This window comes from Rhinolophus ferrumequinum, chromosome 9, assembly GCF_004115265.2.
Source record: "Rhinolophus ferrumequinum isolate MPI-CBG mRhiFer1 chromosome 9, mRhiFer1_v1.p, whole genome shotgun sequence".
Lineage (NCBI taxonomy): Eukaryota > Metazoa > Chordata > Mammalia > Chiroptera > Rhinolophidae > Rhinolophus > Rhinolophus ferrumequinum.
The window spans coordinates 10,899,908-10,920,303 of record NC_046292.1 but is presented as its reverse complement, the minus strand read 5'-3'; the positions used below and the strand labels follow the sequence as shown (position 1 = coordinate 10,920,303).

Sequence of the window (20,396 nt, the reverse complement as noted above, 5' to 3'; positions counted from 1 at the left end):
TCTTACATTCTATATTCTATAGAATTTATACTCTATGTTCTTATATTCTACATGCATATCTATATTCTTCCTACCCCCGCTTCCTCTTTAGGCTATAATGTTTGCTGCTATCATTTTGTCAAGGATGGGTGGGACAGAAAAGGAGGTTGATAGTTGCCAGATTTTACGGAATTTATTTTAAGAATGCAGATTCATAAAGTTATGGATACCGTGTTTCCCCGAAAAGAAGACCTAACCAGAAAATAAGCCCTAGCATGATTTTTCAGGATGACATCCCCAGAACATAAGCCCTAATACGTCTTTTAGAGCAACAATGAATATAAGATTCGGTCTTATTTTCGGGGAAACACAGTATGTACTATCTATCCATCCTCCCCCATATACATGCATACAGACAACCACAGGCAAAATTCAAAACCACTTAAAATTGATTCAAGGGTCACAAGCACGATTTCATGTGCCCAGCCACTGATAATATATGAATGAATAAACGCACAAATCAATGACTAACCAAAGACTTTGCTATTCTTTCTGAAGAGCCCACATACTCTCTAGAGCAGACAGCACAATTTTGAGATTCCAGCTCTGTGCGTGTGTTTTGTAACATGAACCACACCTGAGTCCTGTTGTTGGTTCTTCTCTTACAGCTGTTCAAGGATGCTTGGTTGTTGCACATGCACTCAGGGCCCTGGGCCTGGCAGCCACTCAAGGTAGAAAATGAAGATCATGGGGCCCCAGAACTGTGGTGCCATCCAGCTTGCCGGGTAAGCAGGGAACTGACCGGCCTGCAGGAGGAGAGGTCCTATACTGCACGACCGAATCCACTTGTCAGGTTTCGAAGCAAATTTGTATGGAAATTGAAAACACCTTGATGTCACAAAATAGGTGGACATTAACCATAGCTCCTTGGGCGTGTCTTACATATATGAATCACTAGGAGAGAAAACTCAGTGGGCCCCATTCATCCTTTAAATCCCAGCTATAAGCATGTCTTTGTCTAGAAGATTTTCCCCAGGGTCCCCCAAACAAAAGCTGATTCCTCCCTCCACTCTATCCCTATTCAGTAGACATAATTCTAATGATAGCAGATGTCACACTATAGCAACAAATAGCTCTCTCTATATATATAGCTCCCGTGTCTGTCTCCCATTCTAGCCTAAAAAGCAGACTACATTGTTTTCATCTCTGTATCTCAGGTACCTGCAAGATGCCTGGCGTATCCCAGGTGTTCATGAGAAGACGTTTGATAGTTGAGTGAATGATCTGAATTGAGCCCAGGTCTTTTGTCTTCCAGGTGGGCCAGTGTGTGGTGGTCTTCAGCCAGGCTCCCAGTGGGAGAGCCCCACTCAGTCCCAGTTTGAACTCTCGCCCATCACCTATCAGTGCCACTCCTCCAGCCCTGGTTCCCGAAACCCGAGAGTACCGTTCTCAGTCTCCAGTAAGGAGTATGGATGAAGCTCCGTGTGTTAACGGCCGCTGGGGAACACTGAGACCCAGAGCTCAAAGGCAGACCCCCTCCAGTTCCCGGGAGGGGAGCCTTTCCCCAGCCAGAGGAGATGGCTCTCCCATCCTCAATGGTGGGAGTTTATCTCCAGGCACAGCAGCTGTAGGTGGCTCTTCCTTGGACAGCCCTGTACAGGCCATATCTCCCAGCACTCCTTCTACCACTGAAGGATATGACCTAAAAATGGGACTTTCTTTGGCCCCTCGACGAGGGTCACTACCAGATCAGAAAGATCTGAGATTAGGATCAATAGATCTGAATTGGGATCTGAAACCCACTTCCAATAGCAATCACCTGGATGGCGTGGACAACAGGACAGTGGGGGGAAGCATGCGACACCTTCCTGAACAGACGAATGGTGTGCATACCCCACCACACGTGGCCAGTGCCCTCACAGGAGCCGTCTCCCCTGGTGCCCTGCGTCGGAGCCTAGAAGCCATCAAAGCGATGTCATCCAAAGGCCCCTCGGCCTCCGCAGCACTGAGCCCTCCCCTGGGGTCTTCTCCAGGCTCCCCCGGGAGCCAGAACCTGAGCAGTGGAGAAACGGCGCCCGTGCCGCGGCCAGGGCCTGCCCAAGGAGATGGACATTCCTTACCTCCCATTGCCCGTCGCCTGGGCCACCACCCTCCACAGTCCCTAAATGTTGGCAAACCCTTGTACCAGAGTATGAACTGTAAGCCCATGCAGATGTACGTGCTGGACATTAAAGACACCAAGGAGAAGGGCCGGGTCAAATGGAAAGTGTTTAATAGCAGTTCTGTGGTGGGGCCTCCTGAAACCAGCCTGCATACAGTGGTCCAAGGCAGGGGCGAACTCATCATATTTGGAGGACTCATGGACAAGAAACAGAATGTGAAGTACTATCCAAAAACAAATGCCTTGTACTTTGTGCGAGCAAAGAGATAATATGTTCTAAACCCCTTTCCCTTTCTGTGGCTTTTAATTTGGAATTTTCCAGCGTGCAAGCATTTGGACTGAGAATTGGGAAAACAAAGGACAGAAATACTCCCATAAACCAAAACCCCAATTCCCAACCTCACGTACTCCAGATCAAATCTCCATTAAGAAAAAAATTATATATAAATATATATTATATAGCCAACTCTGTTTACAAAGAGGGAGAGATCTCCGTCCTGGTTCAGATAAAACTGTTGCTGTGTTTTAGCAGAGGGTGTGCTGCCTTTTTCTACTTTGCTGGTAACTAGACCAAGAATTTAGGGAACAGATTAATATCAGATCTTTCCTAAAGAAACTGAAGAGCCCTCTGTAAATCTCTATGTGGCCTTCTCAGAGTCAGAAAAGGAAAGGGCGTGTGTAAGGTGCACAAGTGGGGGCTTCAGGTGTTGGCAGGAAAAGTGACCGATAGAAAACTGTTCTTCCCCTTCTCTCAAAACCCAGAGGACCTGTGAGAACTTCTCTTTGCTATAACGCTGTATGCCTGGCCCCATTCTGCCCTTGGTGACTGAAGACAGTTCCCCAGCAAGGGGTTTTGTTCCACATTTGTGTGCCAGGATCATCGTGACAGTGTGTCTGCAGTGACACTTGTCCACCTAGTGTCCGTTGGTCTTTTGAGTGCTCCCTCCATGTCTCAGAAAACATTTTGGTATCTGTGGAATTTTCTGACAGTTGTACTTCGTTGAATATTGCCCAAAACCACATTTGTTCTCCTTTTTCTTTTAAAATTTGATCTTCAGAGGCTGCCTTTCTTTTCTTTCCTTCTTCCCTTTTTTTTCCTTACATATGCAGATTTTTTTAAAGCCCTAAAACCTTTCTCATTTTTTGTTTCTTTTACAAAGCTCAGGGGCCCAGAGAAATCTCTTAGAAATATTTCTGGAACACTTTTCTCTGGTGTCACTAAGGGGCCCATAGGGAATTCCAAGATGCCAGTATCATGAGAAATCCTTGAAGCATCAAAAGATACTGATTTTTTCCTTATGGGCTTCTTTTTACTTCCAAAGCACATTGGACACACCCATCCATATTTGTAAAATGTGGAAATTGATCCTGAGAAGGAATCCCAGTAACAAATCTTTCTAGAAATTATTTTTGCCTTTGTTGTGACCTGCGTTTTTCTGCCTGGTTATTAACAGGTGATTGGGTAGAGTATCATGTGCTTGGCCTCTGTGGTGCATGGCTGACCTTGGCAGCAGCTCCTGCATTCTGATTGTCTTATTCACGTGTCACCCAAACAAGGCTTGGGTTTTTATTTTCACTCATTTCTGAGATAAGATGTAACCAACTAGAGCATTTCTTTGGTTGATACAGGAAGTTACAAGTTACCAGTCTCTAAAACCACGGCCTGGACACATTGCAACCACTTAAATGTGGGTTTTTGGTGATTTCTCATCAATGGAAAGAGGATTTTTTTTATTTTGCCTTTAGGATTTAAATTTCAAAACATTCCATTTCCCATCCCCACACTCCCCTTTTTCTTGTTAGCATTTCCCAAGCACAAGCCTGCTGCAGCTGGCTCTGGGTCCTGGCTTTCAGCCAGCACTCAGCAGTCTGTCTGAGAAGTATGTTTTGTCCTGTTACATCATGTTGAATCCTTTCCCCTAGCCATTAGCTTTTACAATGTGGTCTTAGTGGGAAAGCCCCCCTGGGCCAGGAAAGGGCCAGCTCCCAGGGAGGCAGGGAAGGGTATGAGTTCCAGAAACTGCTCTGTGTGCTCCCTTGGATGAAGGAACCACCATGTGCTTACTTCTGTGGTGTCCAACTGCTCATAGCTCAGCACTTAGCTTTCCAGACTCCCCACTCCGGGGCTGCTGCCAGTCCTTTGGCAAAGACTGTTAGATCATGTGCGTCCTTACAAGAGAAAGCTAGCCTGGAGCATTAGCGGCGATTTGGGCCTTACTGCTGTTGCCAAGCCTTGTTTGTGACACTGTGTTTGTGCATGGACAGTGCCTCCAAACTCAGTTCCTGTTTTAACTACAAAATATTGGGAAGGCTGACAGTGCAGAATCTCAACTTTGTAATCTTTCCCTTTGTCCTGTGGCCTTCCTAAGCCAGCTGTTAACTTGATTCCTTTACTTTCCCCAAGTAGGCAGGTAACAGGTGATTCCTTTAGAAAGTAACCCAGCTCTTCGGGACTCCCTGGCATCCCAGTATTACCACACTTGGAACCAGACTGTCTGTTTACAGCTCTTTAAGAAAAACCTGCCTCGTCTGCCTGCGGTGGGGTTGGTCTTGGTGGCTCCTGCACTGTGGGACCTTGGGAGAGCGACTCAGCACAGTCCCGGCGACGGTCTCCTCTGGCTCTTGTGAAGCCGCACGTGCAGTGGGACTTCAGGTGTCTCAGCTGAGGTGACCATTTCCACAGCCCGGGGATGCTTCAGTCAGATGAGATTTAATCACAAATCCGGTTTTGATAGGATGCCAATTTTGTCTTAAAAATCACTGAGAAAAATGAGACAAAATATGTTTTTTAAACCTTCAGGAGCGCCTAAAGCAGATATTTATCAGTATTTAAGTATTTAGAATACATTTTGTTTCTACTTGAAGCTTTAACCCCTTCCCTTCCTGCAAGCGTGCCTTTGAGAGCCCCCTTGTCGTATTGATTTCACCGGCCACCTCGCTAACCTCAAGAGGGAATTTTAGTCTTCTTACCTTCTTGGACAGAGCTTCCTGTTTTCTCATTTTGCAGTCTGGGCAGCAGAGAGGGTTCTGCATTTTCCTTCGTGTTGCCACCCTTATTCTACACGTGGGTGGTGGGCTCCACAATCTCCACCCCACCGCACATTTTGGGAGCACAAATTAGGTGTCGAACAAGCATAAATTTAGTTGTAAGGCAATACTGGGCTGACTCTCCTCCCCGCCCTCTGTGGATCGATTTGATTTTAATGTTTGAGTTTTATATCAAGAGCTGAAACCATGAACTGTTCTAGGAACTGTGTTGGAACTGTTTAAAATGAAGAGGAGGAAGAAAGAAAACCAACTGAAGAAGTCTTGACTTGGGAGCGCAGAAAGCCACCAGCTGATGGAGAACGAAGGGACGTTTCCCTTTCATGTTATCTTTGTGGGTTTCCTGCTTTGCTTCCTTCCTCCCCCTTCAAAGTGATATTCCTGGTTGGGTTGTCTGTCTGTCTGCTCCTTGTGGTGATCCTGGCATGGTGATGTGCTCTGCTTTGCGTTATCTGTGGTCTCTTACCAGCGCACAAGTCAGTGGGGAGCGTCTGAACACACCCAGCAGCCAGGAAGCTGAAGTTTGAGGCCTGGGCCCTGTGCAGCCTCCCCACAAACTGCAGAAGGCATGTTCTGCATGGTCACCAGTAAGTGGCTCCCTCACCATGCTCATTGTCCCATGAGCGACCCTGAGGCGTTGCCTCCATCTGTACTCTCCTTGCTCTGCTCCCCTCCCACCAACCAGGGTTCACGTCAGTGCACACCAGTGTGCCCTGGCCAAGCTGGTGCTGTGAGTGTTGTTTCCCATACAACTCAGGGGTCCCGGGTGGCTTACCCTGAGCTGGTCATTTTAGGCACATAACAGTGTAGGAATGAAAAGTGGATTTGATTTCATTGATATTTAAATCTCTGTCGATTGCATTTTTTTGTTAATGTTTCCCTCTGATGACTTTTTAGCAATTTAACAAATAAAACAAAATGAACAGAACTGTCTTCACTGTTTTATTAGTCGAAAGAAACAAAGCTGTAATGAATGGAAAGCAGTTGAGGTTGGAAACTGAAGGTGGAAGCAAAGTAGTTGGAAATATCCTTCTCCAGGATGGTTGTGTTTCCGGGTAGAGGTGGAGAGTTGCCCTTCCCTGAGAACAATGCCATTTAATTCTAAAGCAGCTCTCTCCATCATGCTTGAAGGAGTCGGTGTTTCAAAGTCTCAGTACCAGCCTGCAGTGGAGACCCAGGAGGTGATGAGCTTGCAGCAGAGGCCCAGGGGCCAGGATGACATCTGCGTCATCGCGGCCTCCTAAGCAAAGGTGAGGACACAGGCTCCTGGGTCTTGAAACAGCACAGCCAGTAGTGGTCGGGGACGCAGGCCTGAAGCCCTAGAGGCCTGGCCTCCCCCTACTTACTGCTCACCCTTGGATACACATTTCCTTGTCCATAAATGCAGTGGTTTCTATCTTAAACAGGATCATGAGGATTAACTAAAATTGGATGTGAAAAGCACCAGCAAAAAGTGCCTGGCACATAGTAGGTGCTCAAAAAATGGTGGCTGAGATAATTAGCCCCTGAAGAAAAGACAGGATTTTGAAGGAAAGGGCTGGGCGCCGTGTGTAAATTGGAAGGAGCATGGCCCTACGAAGGATGCTGCGTGGCTGCCGTTGCCTGGGGCGTCTTTTAGGTGTCAGGAGAGCCTTAGAGGCTTCTGCCTCTCCAGAACAGTAAGGAGCAGCTGTGCCATAAATCAGGTCAGAACTGTCTCCGTTGTTTCATCTCCCTTTCGGACTTTATTCCTTGGCTTGCCAGTTGAATTCAGCCTCTGGGCACATGAGGTGTTCTGCCTGGATTCAAAGCACACTTAGTGGCTCCCGGTCTGGTAGTGTCATTTGGGGGCTGCTGACATGAGCCCGCCCACCCGTGTGGGGGCCTGGAAGAGCCAGGCACCCTAAGGATAATAGGGGACTGCAGCCCTGAAGCTACTTAGCGACTATGTGCCAGTTTCTTACACCCCTGGGTCTTTGTGCCAAGCACTTACCTTCTTTCATTCAGAACATACTGCATATCAACTGGCCCAGACGTGGGTGCTGTAGGCCTGCAGCTCTCGTCCCAGGTTGCAGGATGAGGCTTCCACTTCTAACACTATATAGTCTGAGGCTGGCTGTGCCGTTTACTGCAAACCAGAGTGTGACGTGAGGAAGGGCCGCGGGTGCAAAGGCCCTGCACCGTGTACCAGCAGGTACTGAGTTGGTGGTCGAATAGAATGATTGTTTCGAACGCGTCTGCAGTTGCACTTGTGAAAGGGTGAGACTGGCTCCTTGTGCGTCTGTTGGGCTGAACCAGGTCCAGGGGGTAGAAGCTCGCAGGAAGAGGTTTCAAGGTCCTTGGGAAGAACTTTGTTACGTTCAGAGCTCAATGTAACAGGTGGAACCAGTTTGGTGTCACTGGAGGAATTGAAGCATTGCGTGGGTTGTGTCTGTGGGGTGCAGAGAAGGCGATGTTCAGTGGGTAGGATGCCAGTGGCGATTGGTGGTCCTGGGGCAGGAGGCAGACATCGGTGCCAGGGGGAGACCCCACACGCCCAGCCTCCAGGGCAGGCCGCCTGTAAGGCTCTCCTAACTTAGTCTGTCCATGCCAGAGGCCACGCTCCTGACCACTGATGAGCACGTCCCGCTCTGGAGGGATCAGAACAAGAAGACAGCAGTGTGACAGTCCAGGTCGAAGGATGGGTGCGAGCAGAGAAGAGGCAGCGTGCCGATTTGGGGAAAAATCTTAATATTGAGATCACAGCTCAGAGAAGGTCCGTGACTCACCCACAGCCTTCCAGGAGTTGGCAGCCACCACCTTCCCGTGCAGGCCTAGCATAACCCTCCCTGGCCACGCCCCTGGGTACGAGAGGGCCAGAGGCCTGTGCACATTTGGGTCTAGTTAGGAAAGGGGCCGCTGCGCACTGTCCTTTCTCCTTCCTGGGTCTTTGCAGCTCTTTTCCAGCTGGCTCTGTGGTGGGCAGTGCAGGACTCACTGACTCAGACCAGGAGACCAAGGCCTTGCCCATGTCACTACCTTGAGCTGGCTCTTCAGCCCAAGACTGCCTCATGTCACCCTAGTCCAGGGAAACTGGGAAAGACTAGGCTTGGAGCACCCTCAGGTCCCTCAGGCAGGGCGGAAGGCATTACCTGGACATCCTGTGGGCTGTAGGGCCGCCATGTGTGAGGCGTTCACCTGGCTTCTTTGCACCTTCTCACCTCCCCCAGGCAGAGGGGCGCATCCCCAGCTAAGGTCTACCTTCTCTCAGTGCCCATAAATATGCCCATCTCTCCCTCGCTCTACAATATACCACCAACAAAAGCGGTTCGGTGATATTGTGGATTCTTTGTGAGGTAATGATTTCACCATTGCTGGAAGTGTTCAAACCAAGAGTAATAACTTGCATGCGAGGGATGACAGAGCTGATTGATGCATCAGATCTAGAATGGGACCAAGGGACCCCTACATGCCCTTTCAACTCTTGAGACATTTTGTGGACTCTGAAAGGACTTCCTAGAGAGGATGCAAGACGGGGACATAGGCACACAGTTTGGACCAGGAAAGACCTTGGTTCAAAAGCTGGCCCTGTCACACTGACCACCTCTCTGAGCCTCAGTTTTATCACTAAAATGGCCATGATGCTGCCAGCCTCACAGGTTAGCAATTTAGCTGGAACCAGCAATTACTGTTCCTCTGTGGAATGGGTGTACTTCCCCCAAAAGGCCACCTGGGGGCACCCTGTGAAAGGCTTTGAGACTTGGGTGCTCTGTCGGGGCTGGGCATTCTTGAGGAGGAAACCGAATGTTCTGGAGGAGAAAAGGGCCCGTGCTCCCCTTACCTCTGTTGGCACAGCGGGGGTAGGACCCCTTGTCTGGCATGTGCTGTGCTTCTGAGCACCTCTCCAGGCTAGCCCGCCTGCACTCTCTGCCCCAGCCCCCACCTGTGGGAAAGCTAGTGTTCTCCCCACAGGGCTGGGCTCTGGGCCCAGGCCCTGTCAGCGTGCACAAAGCTAAGCTAATGTTTTAAGAAAAGGTCTAAGAGGACTGGCAGAGTGTGTCATGCCTCCACCAGGGAGCCTGTCTGTTCTCCCACTGCAGGGAAGGAGGGCTGAGAGCCAGGCCTTACCAGGCAGACGCCCGGGAGGAAGAAGAAAGCTGCGTCCTGGAGCCACAGGTCCTGGGCCGCCGCCCTCCCATAGGAAGACCAGGAGAACCCAGGACCACCCTGGGGATCATTCTCAGCGTCCATACTCTGAGTGTGTACTGACCCTTGAGGCACTAGGACACAGGTGACTCCAAAGAGGCCCATCCCTTGAGGAGCTTACAACCTTTGTACAAACCAGGGAGATGTCACATGGAGCTGAAGATGACAAAGCCTGAGCGTCTGACGCCAAAAGACAGTGCAGATAGCATATTTAAAAGATAAGAAGGAGGTGGAGTCAGAACCATCTGTAACCAACACAGCCAACCAGGGCCAGGATGGCTGCTCTGGAAGCCAGAGAACTACGAAGTTGGTCTTCTCCTTGCCCCGGCCTCACCCTGCTAAACTGAGGCCGGGGGCAGGTGAGGACAGAGCCTTTCTGTGGGGTCCCAGGCTTGGCCTCTGGCAGTCAGTAATGCGAGATGTTGGCACGCCTGTAGGCCTCCGACAGACTCCCCTTGCTCCAGGAAGAATGCCAAAGGGCTTTAGGAGGTCTGGCATGTTCTGGGCTGAGGACAGTGCACAGCGACGCGTGCATTTGATGACCAGAGGTCATCCCCTCAGGTGGAGCAGGGAAAGATGCTATGATCTGAATCCACAGTGGGAAGAAAGAACACCTGTGATAGGTCAGCATGGATGGGGCCGTGGCAGAGGGATGGAGGAGAGTTTCTGGAGCAGGAAGCCCACAAAGGCCCAGGAGACACGATACCCAAGGAGCATGTGCCCCCCCAAACCCACCATGCTTCCCTGGCATTTGGGTAAGCCCCCCTCCCACCCCAGCTTGAGCCCCAGTGCCAGAGGAGGGGGAGATGCAAAGAAACAAGGCTGAAGAGACTACGCATTTAAACTGTAGGGAATGAGAAATCCCTGAGTTTAAGCTGACCAGGAAATTACTGGATTAAAATGCCTGCATGCAGAGAGAGATTAAATTGAGCCAGAGGAAACAAAGCTCTAGTTCTTAAACATCTGAGTCATTGAAGGTAAAAACTTGTACTCGCTCCAATTAGGAGAGAAGTCAGATAAAGTGCTAGGGAACCCCAAGAAGCAAGGATAAGAGAGATTACGGCCAGTGCCGGAGGAAGAAAGGAAAAGGTTTTTCAGTAGAGGGAACAGCCTGAGCAAAGGCACAGAGATCTGGGTGTGACCGGTCCTTCTGGAACGTTGAGAAGGTCCGTGTGACCGGAGTGGACAAGGCAGAACTGGAGAATGAACTGAAGATGGAGGATGAGAGGCAGAGCCCAGGAACAGGTACCTGGATCACGGCAGTGGCAACGAGAGGACAGAGAAATACATGGGGAGAAAAATCAGCCTCCGGCGGCTGACTGGATGTGGGTGTGGGGGTGGAGTTGTCTGGCCGGCACTCCTTCCTGCATGAAGTGAATGTATAGTACCTACTGTGTGCCAGGCACTGTCCCTGACTCGTGGAACTTGCCCTTCAGTGGGAGTAGGGGACAAGGGACAGACAAATATGTAAACAATTAAGCAAGACCATTCCAAGCGAGTACCATGAAGAAAATAAAAATGGTATGTGACAACGTATGATAGAGTTGGACTCATCAGAGAAGCCCTTTGTGAGGAGGTGCCATTTCAGCTGAGACCTGAGAGTAAGAAGCAGCAGCCATGGACAGATGGGGGAAGACCATTCCATACGTAGAGAATAGCAAGAACAAAGGCCCGGAGGCCGTCAGGAACTTGCCAAGTGCCGGGAGGAGAGGAAACGCCAGTATGACTGGAGTACGTGACTGGGGCAGAGTACGCAGGCGGGCCTTGGCCATGGTGAAGGAGTGGCGTGGGGATTATGCTAGGTGCCAGGGGACGCCAGTAAGAAGGTTTTAGGCAGAGGAGTGACACGTGAGGCTGTGCAGGTCAACGACACCAACGCCCAAGCCTCAAAAGTACATCCCAGCCTCAAAAGAACTCGGGGGGTGATTTGGCAGCTCCAGCCCCAAATCCTATATTTAAATGGAATCTGACATTTTTAGTCAGCCCCTCCTCTCTACCCTACTGCCCTGCTTCGAGGTGTACTTGCCTAGTTCTTTATTTTAGTCCCACCAGAGTGTGCAACACCTAAGGGCAAGGTCTGTGTCTCACTACTACCTTCCCAGTGTCTGGCCTGGCACAGGGAGTACTCATAAATATTTGACAAATACATGTCCTCGTCCACCTGTGCCTGGAAGGTTCCCCCTGCTACCTTACTGGTCCTTCCTCCAAGCTCGCTGTTCTTCAGGCCATTCTCCGAGCTGCAACCATAGCCAGTCAGTCAGTCAACGCATTTTTATTAAGTTTTTACTATACGTCAGACATATTTCTAGGTAGTAGGGATTATTAGGGGCTGAATTGTGCCCCCCGCCCTGTCCTATGTTGAAGTCCGAACCCCCATACCTCAGAATGCGATCATATTTGTAGCTAGGTTCTTTACAGAGGTGATTCAAGTAAAATGAGGTCACTAGGGTGGACCCTAACCAATATGACTGGTGTCATAAGAAGAGGAAATTTGGACACAGACTCGTACAAAGGGCAGGCAATGTAAAGACACAGCGCGAAGATGGCCACCTGCCAGCCAGAGAGAGGCCTGAGAGATCTTTCCCTCACAGCCCTCAGGCATCAACTCTACCAAAGCTATGATCTTGGATTTCTAAGCTCCAGAACCGAGAATACATTTCTGTTGTTTAAGTCACCCAGTCTGTGGCACTTTGTTACTGCAGCTCTACGAAACTAATACAAGGATATATATAAAAAGACAAGGCACCTGTCCTCATGGAGCTTATTCCTAGGAAAGGGAGACAGATAATACATTTTAAAATTTCAGGACCAAGAACAGGACATTGTGAAAGAGTGAGCCTGGGACACGGGGGCAAATGCTTGAGTGGCAGAGGGGGAAGGCCTCTCTGTGCAGGTGACATTCAAGCTGAGACCTGAGCGAGGGGAAGCAGCCATCCATGTGAGGTACAGAGGGTGGTGTAGAGTGCGCCAGGTGCTGGGAACTATAACGCAGAGGCCCTAAATGGGAACGGAAAAAGGCCAGAGTACAGCAGGCCAGGGGAAGAGGGTGGCAATTGAAAAGAGAGCAAGAGGTCAGGGGCCAATCACAGAAGGCCTTGAAGGCATGGTGTTTGGATTGTATTCTGAGTGCAGGGAAAACTATTGGCAGACTATAATCATGAGTGTGATACTACCGTGTTTCCCCGAAAATAAGACCTAGGTGGACCATCAGCTCTAATGCGTCTTTTGGAACAAAAATTAATATAAGTCCAGGTATTATATTATTTTATATTATATTATATTATATTGCATTATATAAGACCCAGTCTTATATTATAGTAAAATAAGACTGGGCCTTATATTAATTTTTGCTCCAAAAGACACATTAGAGCTGATTGTTTGGCTAGGTCTTATTTTCAGGGAAACACGGTACTGGATTTACATACATGGCAAAAAAGAGCACTCTGGCTCTGTGTGGCATCCCAGCCGGCAAGTAGGGAAACCCCGGAGGAAGCAGTGCAGGGTGCAGGAGATGAAAACACAAATCTGACTTCCCCTTCTCCACTCACCTCCCTGGTTGGCCCACTCGCCCCTGCCCTCCAGGTCCTCAGGCCTGTGTTTGAGTCTGCCCCCCCCCGCACCATCTACTCAGAGCTGCTGATTGCGTCCCTGCCTTTATAAACCCTCCTCTCAAGGCCTTGTGGGGCCTTGTCCAGGAAGAGCTCAGTCAACCTGGGGTGGGTGGGGTGGGGGAGACCAAACCATTAAGAAAAGAGTGGACTAATCAGAAGTTTCTACACTAGAAGAGCCTTAGGTAGATGGTCCACCTGCTTTACCTGAGGCCCTATGAAGAGGAGAACTTGCTTAGGGGGGACATACAAGTTAGAGGTCAAAGGGGCACCGCAGAGGGGAACTCACTAGACCAGGATGGTTCACAAGCATCCTTCAGGAATACAATTCTGACCACCTCACTGCCAGGCCCCAACCGTTGACTGACTTCCTGTCTCCAGCAGTGGTGTTTATCTAAGTGAGGTCTATCTGTGGAGCCTGTTTTCACTATAAGCCAATCCGTATGTTAAAGACCTACCCCCTAATGTGATTTATTTGGAGATAGGCCTTAAGGAGGTAATTAAAGTTAAATGAAGTCAAAGGCGCTAATCCAATAAAACTACTGTCCTCATAAAAAGAGAGAGACACCAAGAGTGTGTGCACAGAGGGAAGGCCACGTGAGGACATAGTGAGAAGACAGCCGTCTGCACGTCAGGAAGAGAGGCTCACCAGAACCCAGCCACGCCGGTATCTTGATTTTGGATTTCCAGCTACCCTAACTGAAGAAATAAATTTCTGTTGCATAAGCCACCTAGTCTGTGGTGATCTGGTATAGCAGCCCGAGTAGACTGATATAGAACCCAACTTCTGCACTGCTCAGTCTTCTTGTTAAACATGCAGGCTCACAGACCTCTCCGACATCCCAAAGCAGAATCTCTGGGTGCAGAGCCCAAGAATCCATGTTTTGAACGGGCTCCTGGTGCTCAGGGAAGTGTCCTCTTCATGAGCTCTTGAGGGCGCTGAAGACTGATTCCCCTAACTCTCTGGCCACCAGCAATTCTGCCCACCACCAACCTCCCTGTCTGTGCCCAAGGGGACATCACATCTTATTTGGCCTCCAGGGTAACCGGTAAGCTCATTCTGCCAAGTTGCTTTATTTCTTCAGACTCTCCCTGAGCCTGCCACGAGCCAAGCCAGTGCAGGGCTGGATGTGAAGTCTAGAAACGCAGAGGTAAGTCAGCTCTGAGCCCTGCCACTGAGGCTCTCCTGGTCAGTGGCGAGAGCTCCACACCGCCATGAATAACCACGACAATGGGCAGATACGGTAAGGACCGCGGGACAGGGAACTGAGTGACCTGGGAGTATGGGCGATGGTCCAACGCAGAATCCTGGAGGAGTGGCTATTCATTTGTCCTGTCTCTCCCTGGCTGCAGTGGAAGCAAGTTGAGGGCAAGTGCCCTGTCTTACACATCCTCGTCTCCTCGACCCTCTTAGACATAATGCGCCTCCATGATTTGTGGGTTTGTGGTCCTCTGGCTACTTTCAGCTTTACTAGGAACAGCCCTCCTAGGCTGGGGCAAAGCTTTAAAAACACACGGCCCAATCGGACAGAACAGATACAAACTTCAGAATCCAGAAACCCTGGGTTCTGAGTCTAGTTTTCCCACTGACCATCTATGTGTGGTGTGACCTCAGACAATTATGTCTCTGAGCTTCCTCATCTGTAAAAGAAGAGAGAATAGGGGCCGGCCTGGTGGGTCAGGCGGTTGGAGCTCCGTGCTCCTAACTCCGAAGACTGCCGGTTTGATTCCCCCATGGGCCAGTGGGCTCTCAACCACAAGGTTGCCAGTTCGAGTCCTCAAATCCCACAAGGGATGGTGGGCTCCACCCCCTGCAACTAAGATTGAACACGGCACCTTGAGCTGAGCTCCCAGATGGCTCAGTTGGTTGGAGCGTGTCCTCTCAACCACAAGGTTGCCGGTTCGACTCCTGCAAGGAATGGTGGGCTGCACCCCCTGCAACTAGCAACGGCAACTGGACTGGAGCTGAGCTGCGCCCTCCACAACTAAGACTGAAAGGACAACTTGAAGCTGAACGGCACCCTCCACAACTAAGATTGAAAGGACAATGACTTGACTTCGAAAAAAGTCCTGGAAGTACACACTGTTCCCCAATAAAGTCCTGTTCTCCCTCCCCAATAAAAAAAAAAAAGTGGCAAGAATGATGGGATAAGTGTGTTTAAAAAAAAAAAAGAAGAGAGAACATTTCCTACACAGGTTTGTTTATAGAAGTAAATGAAGTAACCTCTGTAGTGCCCCCACTGTCTGGCACTTAGTTGGCTTTCAGTAAACGTTACCTCATAGGTTACTCCTTACACAGCAGTGATTTGCCCTACATGAAGGTAATGCAAGAGGACACTGGGAAAAATTAAGTGTAATAGACAACCTCCCAGTAATGACCCAGCTGCATCCTGTCCAACTAATAGTTATTACTGATCACACACCTCCTGAGTAACTGGCCCAGTGTCTTTTGTAGACCAGGCCCGGCACCTGGTAGGTACTCAGCAATTATCTGTTGAATGACTGGGATGAATCAGTCAATAAATACTTGAAGGTACAATCCAGTGGGCCTCTGACTCGTTTTTAAGAACTTGAGCAAGTCCCTTAACTTCTCTGAGCTGCTTTTTCCCCATCTGTGAAGCCAGAGATGTTTAAATCATCTCGCGGTCCTGCCAAGCAGGATTAATAGAGTGGTAGTAATAATAATAGTATAACAATAATAATAATACTTATTGATCAGTGCTGTGGACCAGGCACTTTGTAAAGAACCCTAGGAGGTAACAGCATTTTACCTTCACTTTATAGAAGAGGGAACAGAGAGGCTGGAAAGGTCGTGTGTGTGTGTGTGTGTGTGAGTGTGTGTCACTGAGCGGTGGAAGCTGCACACCAACCGCGGAGAACCCAGCACCCCAATCCCGCCCCCGGCGTCTCCATGACAACCCCCTCCGCACATGCGCCTCACTCATGCACCCGCCCCTGGCCAGGCGACGCGCACTGAAGCCAAACTCAGGACGGGCGGAAGCAGGCCTGGCGGGCTGGGCGGCGGGAACGCAAGGCGGACTTTTAAAGGGACCTACCTGTTCGTCCGCGGGCACTGCTGATGGTGAGGGCCGAGTGGCCCCAAGAGTCGGTATCAAGGAGGTAGAGGAGAAACAGGGCTGTGTGACCCCTCCCGGAGGTGACAAGGGAGAGAGGGGCCGTGTAAATGCCCTCTGGGCAATAATGGGATGGCTGCCCCCCAGGGAGCCCTGGGGGCGGTGATGTAGTCGGTACTATGGAATTGTGCCTTCTGGGTAACAGGAGGGAGGGGAATGTCTAGCCTCCCCCCACCTCCAACCTACCAGGACAGTGAAAGGGAGCTTGGACTCCAAAAATGCTAATTGGGATAAAAAAGAAGGGCGGGACTCCTTAGCTGCTCCACCACCCAAGGAGGGAGCTGTGGGAGAGTCAGAGGGCAGCTTAAGAGGGATCACAGGTCCGGGTTGGGACACTTACGCTCTCGCCCTGCTCTCAGCATTCTGCCATCTCCCTACCTCATCAGGGTGCCCAGCCATGGCCAGACCACCCGCCCCGGGCTCGGTGATTGTCCCAGACTGGCACGAGAGCACCGAGGGCAAGGAGTACCTGGCCTGCATCCTGCGCAAGAACCGCAGGCGGTTGTTTGGTAAGTGTGCCTACCCCCCAGCCTGGCACATGTCATTCCATGGTTGCTGTCACCGGTTGCTGTGGGGTGGGGAGTGGAGCAGAGAAGCAGGGCAGAGAGGGCCTGCTGCACTCTACTTCTCAGCCTTGGGGATCCCTAGAAGCCCTATCCCTGGGGCCCCCATCCCCAAATCGCCATAGAGTTAATTCCATCACCAGAGCCAGGAAACTGGACAAAACCCTGCCAAGAACTATACTGTCACTAGAGAGGCTGTTGACTGAGCCCTCACCAGGTGCCAGGCCCTCTGCTGGGCACTTTACACAACAGAGTCCCATTGAACTTTCTCAACATCACAGTCTTACAGACTTGTTAAGACTGGTGAGTAGAGACAAGCCTCTTTCACATCCTGCTGTCTCCAGGATGAAGCCAACCCCCCCAGGCAGGGCAGGGCTGACAGGCCAGCAGGGGGGCCTGGCCGTCAGCGGTGAGAGTCCAGCTCTGACCAGGACAAAGTATCAGAAGGCTTACGACCAATGAAGGGGCAACCCACAACTTAGGACTTTGAGGTCCTAAGCCTACAGATGTATCATAATTTAGACAGTTTTCTGCAAGTTTTAAATTTAAAACATTCATAAATATCTTGATATATTGATTCTAAGGAGTTTATTTATAGTAATGGAGAATACTTTTGCTGATATTTCTCCACTGAGGAAAGAATTATGAAAAACCTTGCTTTTACATGTGAGAAATCTAGAACATGTGATAATATCAATAAAAACCATTCATGCATCGAACTTCAAAAAATAATAATTTGGTATCATTTGAAGTGGGCCTTGGCTCAGCTCACGGAGCATAAGTGTTCTCAGCAGAGCTTCTCGTCCAGGGCTGCTGCTTGGGTCCCAGGCCTCTGTAATGGGCATAGAGGTACCGTGGATGGTTAGTCCTGAAAAAGCCCTTAGAGATGAGGTTGTCCAACCCACGGTCTGAAGGGCAAGTGCAGGTTGACCCCCTGACCCCACCTGACTCCCTCCTTGCCCCAGGGCTGCTCGAGCGACCAGTGCTGCCCCCGCCCATGGCCATTGACACGGCCAGCTACAAGATCTTCGTGTGTGGGAAGAGTGGCGTGGGCAAGACGGCGCTGGTGGCCAAGCTGGCTGGTCTGGAGGTGCCCGTGGTACATCACGAGACCACTGGTGAGTCCATCCTGGAAGGCCTTCTCTGGGGTGAAGAAAAGACTCTGGCGCTGGACTGCACACATGGTAACCAGCCCCACCATGTATTCTGCAACCTTGGGAAGTCACTTCACCGCTCTGGGCCTACGTTGGCTCCTCTGTGCCACAGGGATAGTAGTACCAACCCCAAGGGGTTGCTGGGGGTTGCCTAGCATTGTGCCAGCACAAGGTAGGTGCTCGGAAACACTAATCCTCCCTTCTTGTTTCCTTCCACTGGATGCTGATTGACCATCACATTGCAACATCCTCCAGTATCCTTGGGCCTTTGTGTCCCCTTGTGCATATGAATGACACTGCTGCTTTGTCATGGCTGGGGCGAGAGCTGTATCTCCTTGGTAGACTGAAGGCTCCTCCAGGGTAGATCGATTCCCCCGCATGAGACTGAGAATTCTCCCAGGTCTGTGACTATGCCTTCCCCATCAGACCGGAGACCCAGCAGGGCAGGGACGTATTCTTTCTCTTCCTTCCTGGCCCCCTACCCTCTCCACCTCTGCCTCTCCCATGCTAAGTGGCTGACCCTGCCCTCCCCAGGCATCCAGACCACTGTGGTATTTTGGCCGGCCAAGCTGCAGGCCAGTGACCGTGTCGTCATGTTCCGCTTTGAGTTCTGGGACTGCGGGGAGTCTGCGCTCAAAAAGTTTGATCACATATTGCCGGTGAGCAGGTAGCGGGGCCTGGGTGGGTCCTGGTGGGATTGGTTGTCTGAGGTGGGCTTCTGAGTCCAGGAGTTTGAGCCCAGCCTGCCTGGTTTGCAGGAGCCAGAATTGGGCATGAATGGACTGAGGGCGCTGCCCTAGCTGCGAGAGCTCTGAGCTGGCCCTGGGGACTGGGGCCCAGCCAGGGCTCTGCCCTGGGACCAGCTACACCCTGTTCTGGGCCTCTGTTTCCCGGTCTGTGAAAGGAGGGATTGTGCTGAGACTTCTTGGGGCCTTGCAGTTTATAGGAGGGCACTGATCTCATGGTTACAAGCCTTGAATTGGTCTCCCCATCTCCAGGCTTGCAAGGAGAAAACAGACGCTTTCCTCTTCCTCTTCTCTTTCACCGACCGTGCCTCCTTTGAAGACCTCCCTGGACAGCTGGCCCGCATGACAGATGAAGCCCCTGGTGTCGTCAGAATGGTCATCGGCTCCAAGTATCCTTTGGGTGGCCCCTAGGACTGTCAGAGGCCACACTTGGCAAGGTGCAGACCCTGCCTCTACCCAGCTCTGGGGTCTAGCCCCGTGGGATTTATCTCAAACGCTGTAGCACGGCCTCCCCCAGACCCTGGCTGTGGGGCTCCGGGGAAGAGGGAGAAACTGGGTGTGATGGGGTAGTTGGCAGAGGTCCCCGGTCAGGCTCCTTGACCCTCCTCCAGATTTGACCAGTACATGCACACAGACGTGCCCGAGCGTGACCTCACAGCCTTCCGGCAGGCCTGGGAACTGCCCCTCCTGCGGGTGAAGAGTGTGCCAGGGCGGCGGCTGGCAGATGGGCGCACACTGGATGGGCGGGCTGGGCTGGCCGACGTTGCCCACGTGCTCAATGGCCTGGTGGAGCAGCTGTGGCACCAGGACCAGGTGGCAGCTGGCCTGCTCCCCAACACCCCAGACAACACCCCCAGCTGAGGTGTGGTAGCGTCCTGAGCCGGCACCTGTGATCCCTACTCCTGACCCTCAGGTGACCCAGGGCAGAGGGCAGGACCCAGGGCCCAGGGCTGGGGCAGGACTATTGATTTTAGCTAAGGACAGGCCAGAGGGGCCTGGTCAGGGAGAATGGTGGCCTGCAAAGGCTCTGCCCCAGCAGCACTTTCCTTGCAGAATTCTTGGCAGTGAAGTGGGGCAGTGGTTTGAGGCCCACTGGCTTCTCCCTCCGCCCTGGGAGTCTAGGCTCTGGAAATTGAGGAACTGCATGGGTAGGGCCCAGGACTCAGGCATCTCCCACCATCTCCTGCTGTCCTTCCCCTTCTGCAGCACCCAGGGAGGTTGACTGGGGAGAGGGGGTGCCCCAGCAGGGCCCTCGACCTCAAGTGACTTCAATCAAGAGCTTGTATTAGTTAAGGTAACACCATCTGCTGTACCAGATAAACCCTGAAATCTCAGTGGCTTAACTCTATAAAGTTTTTTTCTTATGTCTTACCTCAAGTGGAGGTGAAGGTAGGGGTTGGCGCTCCATGCACTGGTTCAGAGACCCAGGCTGAGATCTTCCTGAGACCGTGGCTTCCTAGGTTGCCCTGACATCAACATCCAGTCAGCAGACAGATCAGTGCAAGTGGAAGGCCAGTCACCCAGTTTCTGTAGACCTGGCCTAGGGCAGTGTGCCTCATTTCTGCCCACATTGCATTGGCCAACACCTAGTCACATGGTCACATAGAGCTGCACAGGAGGCTGGGAAATGTAGTCCACCTGTGCATCCAGGCACTGAGCCCTGCTCTGCAGTGCCTTTCTTGATCATGAAGCTGTCAGGCTAGGCATAGGTAGGATAGGGGCCTGCCAGCATCACTGGACAGGGCCAGGGACTGGTCCAGGTGGGGCCAGGGAGTGAGTTGGCCTGTTGGGCAGCTCTGCTGTGTGGGAAGACAGCGAGAACAGGAGCCGGAAAGTGAGTGA

General features: G+C 51.2%; 2 protein-coding genes across 8 annotated transcripts in view; both read left to right on the top strand.

Annotated features, from left to right (window-relative positions):
• The window catches only part of FBXO42 (F-box protein 42), a 76,919-nt gene extending 70,806 nt beyond the window's left edge, over positions 1 to 6,113 (top strand). Inside the window, 2 exon segments of the mRNA XM_033113518.1 lie at positions 648 to 764; positions 1,295 to 6,113. Of these exon segments, the coding sequence (XP_032969409.1) occupies positions 648 to 764; positions 1,295 to 2,410 (1,233 nt within the window). The 3' untranslated portion in view covers positions 2,411 to 6,113.
• Positions 6,114 to 15,915: 9,802 nt separating this feature from the next.
• On the top strand, positions 15,916 to 19,932 carry CPLANE2 (ciliogenesis and planar polarity effector complex subunit 2). Of its 7 annotated transcripts, none has more exons than XM_033113512.1 (6): positions 15,916 to 16,039; positions 16,478 to 16,600; positions 17,620 to 17,838; positions 18,343 to 18,467; positions 18,807 to 18,943; positions 19,166 to 19,932. In XM_033113512.1, exons 2-6 carry the CDS (start codon positions 16,489 to 16,491, stop codon positions 19,413 to 19,415), a joined length of 843 nt encoding a protein of 280 aa, XP_032969403.1. In that variant the 5' UTR covers positions 15,916 to 16,039; positions 16,478 to 16,488; the 3' UTR covers positions 19,416 to 19,932. The 7 variants fall into 7 exon arrangements, with proteins under 7 accessions (XP_032969403.1, XP_032969407.1, XP_032969408.1 ...); XM_033113516.1 differs by having other exon boundaries at positions 15,923 to 16,114; XM_033113517.1 differs by having other exon boundaries at positions 15,929 to 16,114; positions 17,620 to 17,772.
• Positions 19,933 to 20,396: the final 464 nt, after the last annotated feature.